This window comes from Sapajus apella, unplaced genomic scaffold (assembly GCF_009761245.1).
Source record: "Sapajus apella isolate SASKATOON/1434 unplaced genomic scaffold, GSC_monkey_1.0 scaffold49, whole genome shotgun sequence".
NCBI lineage: Eukaryota > Metazoa > Chordata > Mammalia > Primates > Cebidae > Sapajus > Sapajus apella.
Window position 1 is genome coordinate 9,893,864 of NW_022436989.1, and position 8,531 is coordinate 9,902,394.

The 8,531-nt window shown below is 46.7% G+C and overlaps 1 protein-coding gene across 1 annotated transcript; it reads left to right on the forward strand.

The window, feature by feature from the left end:
- The first annotated feature begins 316 nt into the window (after nucleotides 1-316).
- ZP4 (zona pellucida glycoprotein 4) lies at nucleotides 317-8,168 on the forward strand. The gene is made up of 12 exons (XM_032242260.1): nucleotides 317-878; nucleotides 1,163-1,284; nucleotides 1,370-1,472; nucleotides 2,447-2,599; nucleotides 3,394-3,578; nucleotides 4,079-4,176; nucleotides 5,057-5,187; nucleotides 5,354-5,543; nucleotides 5,615-5,765; nucleotides 6,088-6,166; nucleotides 7,726-7,833; nucleotides 8,025-8,168. Exons 1-12 carry the CDS (start codon nucleotides 704-706, stop codon nucleotides 8,150-8,152), a joined length of 1,623 nt encoding a protein of 540 aa, XP_032098151.1. The 5' UTR covers nucleotides 317-703; the 3' UTR covers nucleotides 8,153-8,168.
- The last annotated feature ends 363 nt before the right edge of the window (nucleotides 8,169-8,531 follow it).

Here is an 8,531-nt window from a genome sequence, read left to right on the forward strand (position 1 = left end):
AGGAAAGGGTTCAAAATCAACCTTTCTCAGGAAACAAGTTTAGATTTTCATAGAATTTCAAAACAGACTCTAATTTTACAGGAACTTTTCTAGAATGGATGGAGAAGGTGACAAGGCTTCTCAAGGGCCCCAACTCCCACCCAACGATGTTGACTGAGCACTCGTTGCTTGGCTAAGCCCCGTGCCAGGCACTTGACATTAGGATCTCTCATTTAATCCTCAAGCACACCAGTGCCAGGAGATCGCACTCCCATTCTACAGATGAGAACACCAAGATTCAGAGTTCACAACTTACCCAGACCCCATAGCTCATAGATGGCAGTTCCATATCCAAATATGCAAAATTCTAGAGGGAGGCCTTCTGAAGTCAATAAGCTAAATAAACTAGTGGAACAGATGCAATACTGAGCAACCCTGAGGAAGCTTTCTTTCCTTTTTGTTAGCTAAAAGTTACTACATTTTTCTTGGGCTCCGAAGTCTACCTGGATTGTGGTGTTTAATATGAGGCAGCTGCTGACTGTGCCCCAAAGCAACTGAAGCTAAAGAATTATCCTTTCTAAAGGCATCCCACCTGAGTGTCACAAAGATGTGCAGCTGAAACCAGGCCTGCCTTCTGTATATAAAGGAATCTGGGCAGGAGACCCACTGGCTCTTGGGAGAGGAGGTGGAGAGCTTCCAGCCGGCGGGAACTCCTGGTAGCATCATGTGGCTGCCGCAGTGCGTCTTGCTGTGTGCATCATTATCTCTTGCTCTGAGTGGCCAGCATAAGCCTGAGGCATCAGATTATTCCAGTGTGCTCCATTGTGGACTGGGGAGCTTCCAGTTTACTGTAAACCTCAGCCAGGAGGCAGCGTCTCCTCCGGTACTAATATCTTGGGGTAAGTTTGTATGACTTGCCTTGTTTAGCCAAGCCATGATACATCTTCTCTACTACCTAAGAGTTCTCCCTGGCTTCCTGTCTTGATACTTTCCCCCTTTCACCCCTTTCTGCAAAAGAACTAGTCTAAGTTACAACCGCATCTGATCTGAATGTGATTTCCCTCTTGCTCCTCTTACTGATAGTTGCTCCTTGGGGTCTAATGGCAAGGCTGACTGTCCTCTCTGGCACTGGTGACGATGGAGACTGACTGCCATGTGTTTTCACCTCTCCCCACCCCTCCAGACAAGCAAGGGCTGTTGCACAAGCTGCAGAATGACTCTGACTGTGGCACCTGGATAAGAAAGGGTCCGGGCAGCTCTGTGGTGTTGGAAACAAGCTACAGCAGCTGCTTTGTCACTGAGTGGGTGAGTATGACTCAGTGGCCAGGGACCCTGGGTGGAGCCCCTCATGCTACTATCCAGGCTGATGCCCAAGGGCCTGTCTCTCTAGGACTCCCATTACATCATGGCAGTCGGACTTGAAGGAGCAGGTGCAGCTAAACACAAGACAGTCACAGAGAGGAAGCTGCTTAAGTGTCCCAGGGATCTTCTAGGTAAAGGCTGGAAGCTCTCACGTTCTGGGTGTGGTGAGGGTGCTCTTGGTTTTCTCTGATGGGCTCTGTGCAGTGACACCTGGCACTAACGAAGGATCATCTCCCAGCTCTCCCCTCCATGGGCAGTCCTTAGGATAACTACCAACTGAAAGTCCTCAATACCGAGGCACTGTGGGCAAGCACCTCAGGTGTTACCTTCCCTAATCCTAACCCAGTGCTGTAAACATTACTTCTATCACCTGCCAGGAAGTTTGCCCAAGGGCCTATCGCTGATGAGTGACAGAGCTGGGATTCAAAGAACTCTCCCAGGACCAGGGGCTTTTCACCCATGGGAGGAATCGTAGGGAAGAAATCTGAAGCTAGCAAGGGGACTTGAAACATCTCCACGGAGCTGGCTGTGCACTGAGACGAGGACACAAGCCTCCCATACCATCAGCTGGGGGCTAGCTCTTCATTTCCCTAGGGAATAGGGTGGGAAGTATGGTTCCTACTCCAGAAAGTCTTGCCTGAGAGCCTGTCTTCAAAGTCAGAACACGCTCAAACTCACAATTCACTGCTTTGCTTCCCAATACATAGCCGGGATGGGCAGTGCTAATAGAATGAGGAATCACAGTCCCCACCCCAGTTCTGAACCAGACCTGAACTCAAAAACAATCTTCAGATAACTCATACCCACACTAGGGCTTGAGAAACCTCTAAAGAACAGAAGGAAGGATTGTTACTTGAAGGAGTAAGGAGCCCCCACTGCTTCCACCAATCTTGTCAGCATTCTTTTTTCAAAAAGTAATGTCAGGGCACTCTTACAAGGTGAGTTAATGTTGACAGCCTCCCAAGACTGTATCTACAATATGGAATAGGTACACCTAATTCAATCATCTATATATCTACGGGAATCCGATGTCAATGGCTTGTAACAAAAGGGTATTCAAGACTATTCCATGACCTAACTTGAGTTACTCTTTTTCAAAACCTAGCCCGAGATGCTCCAGGTACTGACTGGTGTGGGTCCATCCCAGCCGGGGACAGGCTGCCATGTGCACCTTCACCCATCTCTCGAGGAGACTGTGAGAAACTGGGCTGTTGTTACAGCCCTGGAGAGGTGAATTCCTGCTACTATGGAAACACTGGTGAGTAAGCGACCACACCTCTACAACCAGTTGAAGTGTGCCAATTACAGTGAGACCGGAGAGGGGGTTTGCCCAGAAGGCAAATATCAAATGATAGCAGGCTATTTGTCCATGTGACCTAGAACACTTGATCCCAATGTAACAGACCTTTCTACAGCTTCCATCGTCTGTTCTCCCAGATGCAGATATAAAGCCAATAATGCTCAGACTTGAAGGCTATGTGCCAGATAATTGCTAGCGCCAGGTAACTGCTAATTGACAGAAACTTAACTTTTCCCCAAGGAATAGCAACTTAGGGTGATGGCCTGGGATCATCTAGGGAGCCTCACTTTAAAGCTGTTGCTTTCTGCATGTCTCAAGTCCTACTGAGATTTTCTAACATAAACTCGCCCTCAAAGAGCCTGTATAGATTGGTGCAGAAATAAGTGGCTTTGGACATTTCATTGTGGCAAAAGCTACGATTACTTCACCAATCTAATATATTGCACGCTCTATTCAAAGACCTTAACTGACAAGCAAAATAGGTAGGAGCGACTAGCCCTTTCTTACACATGAAACTGAAGTAAGGAGGCTCAATACCTTGCTTGAGGTCCCACAATGAGTGGGGGGAGGCAAAACTCAACCCCATGCTCTCATTTACAGCCTGGGTTAAACTGGGAGATCTTGCATTGAGGTCATCAGCTGGGAACACTAGCTTCTCAATGGGATTAAAAGTAACGAAGTGGTTAGACTGTCATCTGGTTCTCCCCATGAAGGGAGAGAGGACCTGCCTTCACCCAGCTGCTCTGTTTCAGTGACTTTGGACTGTACCCGAGAGGGCCACTTCTCTATCGCTGTGTCTCGGAACGTGGCCTCGCCACCGCTGCTGTTGGATTCTGTGCACTTGACCTTGAATGACAGTGTATGTAAGCCTGTGATAGCAACGCAAGCCTTCGTCCTGTTCCGCTTTCCATTTACTTCCTGTGGTACTACAAAACAGGTGAGCAGTCGGGCTCTGTTCCTGGCTCTGGAAGTCAGGTGGGAACGTCCCAGTGACTAATGGGGGAGAGCTGAAAGACTTCTGCCATGAAGGATGCGCATGACTCCTGCTTGGAGCTCGGGAGTCTCTAGGGCAGGAGAATGCCTCCTCACCGAAAATTAATCTCCCCTGGTTGTTTAGCTAAGGCCATCACAGCTGTGATCTAGTTAAGGGGCTGTCTTTAACGAAGCTTAGAGGAAAGAAACCAGGGATGCTGACTGGAATTGGTAGCGCTTCAGCTGTCTCTTCTAGGTAATCAAATTCCCCTTCCAATTCCTTTGTCCTGAAATAAGGCAAAGGGGTAACTGGCCAGCTTGTTGCTGCTGTGTGTTCTTGCCTCTGCTGAAGGAACAGGAAATGTAACATACAACAGGGTAGTGTTGCTGGGGACTTGGAGCAAGTGGAGTCAAGCAGCATAATACTACTAGAAACGATGAAGATTTCTCCATCTGTTTCTGTAGATCACTGGAGACCAAGCAGTATATGAAAATGAACTGGTGGCAACCAGAGACGTGAAAAACGGGAGCAGTGGCTCTGTCACTCGTGACAGCATCTTCAGGTAAGGTCGTGGGTAACCTGACCCTGCTTGGCCAGAACGACTTCCCCTCTTCCGTAAAACAGGAGTTCTCCGTAAGCCCTGAATCTACAAATGAGCACTCCTCGGCAACAGGAGAACCTGCCTGCTACCTTGGTTCACTAATAGCACTGCTCACTACTTGATTAAGGCCATCTGTGTTGCTGTCTCCAATCCGCCTAAGCCTTAAGCTCACCTGAAGCTGTGCTATTTCCCTTAACTGGATTTTCTTTATTTTGTCCTTCTCCAGTCTCCTTTTCAGTTGACATTTTCCCATTCTGTCTTGGTCTTCTCCATTGTCCATGCTGCAGCCAAAAGAATTCCTTTAACACCTTGCATCTATCGGATCACACACCTTAAAGCTATGGAAAAACAAGAAAGCTTTCAGAGGAGCATCAGGACCCTGCATAAAACAGCCACTTCATCTCGAGCCTGTTCACTTCTAACATTCTCAGTCCCTCACTCACTCTTCCTTGACTGCTGACTGGTTCTTCTATGGAACTCACATAGGGTCTCAAGCACGCCCTTGCCTCCAGCCTTTGTTCTACATAGGGTGAGGCTCTCCCTGCTTCTAAAGTTTCTTTTACCTTCATAGCAAGATACCTGTAAGGTCTTCGCTGATCTTCTCTACTATAGGCAGCTGTTTCTCATGATACATGGTGCTTTCTTTATGCTTCTCTCCAAGTCAAACGTTGGTCCTACTTGGCGTATTGCTCTCCCCAACTAAAATACAGTTCCTGGCAGGGCAGGAATGATATCCTTTGTATTTGTAAGGCTGTCCAGCACTAAATGGTTCCTTAAGAAAGGATGTGTAACTGGCACCCACCTCCCACAGCCAGCTAGCTAAAATCTGGTTTCTCTGCAGGCTCCGTGTCAGCTGCAGCTACTCAGTAAGTAGCAGCTCTCTCCCAGTCAACGTCCAGGTTTTCACTCTCCCACCGCCCTTTCCTGAGACCCAGCCTGGACCCCTCACTCTGGAACTTCAGATTGCCAAAGGTATGACTGCCTTAGCTGGAGCAGCTGGCCTAGAGTCTAAATCCAGTCTTCTGGGGCATGAAGATCCTGACTTAGTAACAAGACACTAAGAGCTGTTTAATGGGGTGACAGTCCCTCAAGTCACTGAGAGGCTACCACTTTAAATCCTTATTTTGGCCTCTTGCAGATAAAAACTATGGATCCTACTATGGTGTTGGTGACTACCCAGTGGTGAAGGTGCTTCGGGATCCCATTTACGTGGAGGTCTCCATCCTTCACAGAACAGACCCCTACCTAGGGCTGTTGCTGCATCAGTGCTGGGCAACACCCAGCACAGACCCCCTGAGTCAGCCACAGTGGCCCATCCTGGTAAAGGGGTAAGTGGCTCTTCCATGCGTCTGTGTTGAGACTGTCAAGCCCATCCTGACTGCTGGATCTCTTGGTCTAGATGCCCCTACACTGGAGACAACTATCGGACCCAGCTGATCCCAGTCCAGAAAGCCTTGGATCTGCCCTTTCCCTCACACCACCAGCGCTTCAGCATCTTCACCTTCAGCTTTGTGGACCCTACAGCTGTGAAGCAGGCCCTTAGGGGACCGGTAGGATGTTCCCTTCCATGCCCCTCAGCAGGACTCTGAACCTCCCCAACTTAGAACTCCTCCCATGTTCTATTACTCCAGCAGTCAAGGAAGCCCTTTAGTGCTGGCTGTTGGTAATGCCTCAGAGCACCCCTTGTTGCCAATCACATGAATGACATCTGTCAAGCGGACTCTAGTTCTTTAGTGCTATTGTGTTACCAACTGGGACCATATCAATTTTCTGATAACTTCCTTGAACTTCTTCCTGGGGAGACAAATGGCATGGTTTGGAGACCCATGGCATGGTGGTACTACAAATGACCTGAATTCTGTTGGCTCCCAGGTGTATCTGCACTGCAGCGTGTCAGTCTGCCAGCCTGCTGAGACACTGTCCTGTGTGGTAACCTGCCCTGATCTCAGCCGTGAGTATCCAAACTCTCAATGTGAGAGGACAGACTTGAATAAATCTTGAGTCCCATGTCTAACCTTTCCTAGCCTCTGGCCAAATGACTCACACTGAAGATTGATCTTATTAAGGACTCTTTAAGTACTTACAGTGCCATAGAACAAAGATGACTAGCTTCCCAGAATCCCATGTCTCCTAAAACAAGCTACAAGGATTCTGGTAACCCTCAATCTTAGCTTTTTCCATATAAACTTGAATTCATCCAGGAGCCAAGGCAGCTTATGGCCTATCTCATGTCTCATTTTAACAAAATACACCTGGATAGTTGACAAACCCGTCTATACCTGCTTGACAGGTCTGGCAATGCAGCCTAAAGATCTATAAGTAGAAGGACTGGACCTAGAATGTCCTCTCCAGTTGGTTGGGGCCAATGCTTCTAAATAGTAGTCAGTGGGTCCACATGTCTATCTGGTTCTACCTATATTTGTCTAGCCTGAGTGAGGTGGAATTCATAACCTCAAGCTTTAAGTCCCCTCCAGCTCTGAGAATGGGACCAGTCATCTGTATCAGCCCTCCTGCGACCCTGAGGCACAGCATAGTAACTAAATAGTGCTTACTATGCAAAATTCATCAAATAATTTAACACCTTCAAATATGCTTATTACCCCTACTTCTAAAGAACAGAATCATCTTAGATTGAGGTCCTACAACTGACAAATAGAATTAAAACAATTCTACATTGTTTCTCCCTTTTTTTTTTTTTTTTTTTTTTTTTTTTGAGACGAAGTCTCGCACTATCACTCAGGCTGTAGTGCAGTGGCATGATGGCATGATCTCAGCTCACTGCAATCTCCACCTCCTGGGTTCAAGCAATTATCCTGCCTCAGCCTCCCAAGTAGCTGGGACCACAGGTGTGCAGCTGGGACCACAGGTGTGTGCCACCATGCCCAGCTATATTTTTTTGCATTTTTAGTAGAGATGGGGTTTCACCACACCACATTGGCCAGTATGGTCTCGATCTCCTGACCTCGTGATGCGCCACCTCGGCCTCCCAAAGTGCTTGAATTACAGACATGAGCCACTGTGCCCAGCCCTGTTTCTCACTTTCTCATTTTCCATTTGCATCTTTCTTAATACAACAGGATACAGAAAACATAAAGCTGTACTTATATTTCAAGTAAATCAAATTGTTTTACTTCATTTGAAAACCAGATCTCAACTTTATCATTAAATTTTCTCTGCACCTCAGCCTCCAAGTTGTTTTAATAGTTATCTTTGAATCACAGGGAAAGATCTCTGAATTACAAACATCTTACTGTCAAAGTACTCTATTTAGAAAGGGATGGAAGTTCAGAGATGGTTTCACCAGGACTTTGGTATAAAGATGTTCTGAGTCAATGGCATCAGATACAAAATCTCTCTTGTTCAAGTACATATTTATATACTTAATGGAATTTTTGTAAGGCACAGAACCAAGCTTTACATGGAGAGACTTGGCCTTGTACCATAACATTTTCTATCCCTGCCCTATGTGTGCAAAAAACAATGAATTACTAGGTCTCACTTCTCTAACAGGAAGAAGAAGAAATTCTGACACCAGTTTTCAGAGCACTACCGCTAATGTTTCTAGCAAAGGCCCCATGATTCTACTCCAAGCCACTAAGGACTCTCCAGAAAAGCTCCGTAAGTATCCAAGAGGGACGAGACCAAACTAGCGAACAAACTACCAGCGAAACCGAAGCTCCTTCCTCCTTCTTATTCCTCATTGTTCTAGTCAAGACGTTGACCTTCCAGTAGCAGAAGGCTGCTAGTCTTTGCCAGGACACTGAACCACTTGGTTTTGGCACATACTAATCTACCTTTCCATCCTCCAGGTGTTCCTGTGGACTCGAAACTTCTGTGGGTGGCAGGTCTTACTGGGACCTTGATCCTTGGAGCCTTGTTAGTATCCTACTTGGCTATCAGGAAACGGATGAATTACCCCAACCAAATGTGTCAATAAAACCAGATTGTACCCCCAGCCTGTGCTGAGCTGCTCATTTGAAAGGTAAAAGGTTAATTTTAGATGAGTTCATCTGTTCATGTCATTTTCTCTCAAGTTTGGTGGCAGTATTCACCTGAGAATAGAATAAAAACTGATACAATTTCACACTTAGTAGAGGCCTTAGCTCGGAACATGGAATAAAAGTCTTCCATAAGATCAATGAAACTAGGGTAGAAGTAATTATGAATCTAGATCACTGGTTCTCAAACCTGAATGTCCCTCAGGATCATGGGAGGGCTGGTAGAAACAGGTGATTGATCCCATTCTGGGAGTTGGATTCAGTAGGTCTGGACAAAGGTTTAAACTCTCCTTTCTAACCATTTCCTAGATGATGCTG

Bases quoted from the DNA above. Each gene is read 5' to 3' on its own strand.
- ZP4 (XM_032242260.1), top strand. From the start codon at position 704: ATGTGGCTGCCGCAGTGCGTCTTGCTGTGTGCATCATTATCTCTTGCT. The intron at 879-1,162 runs GTAAGTTTGTAT...CCACCCCTCCAG, and splicing joins TCCGGTACTAATATCTTGGG to ACAAGCAAGGGCTGTTGCAC. The intron at 1,285-1,369 runs GTGAGTATGACT...CTGTCTCTCTAG, and splicing joins GCTGCTTTGTCACTGAGTGG to GACTCCCATTACATCATGGC.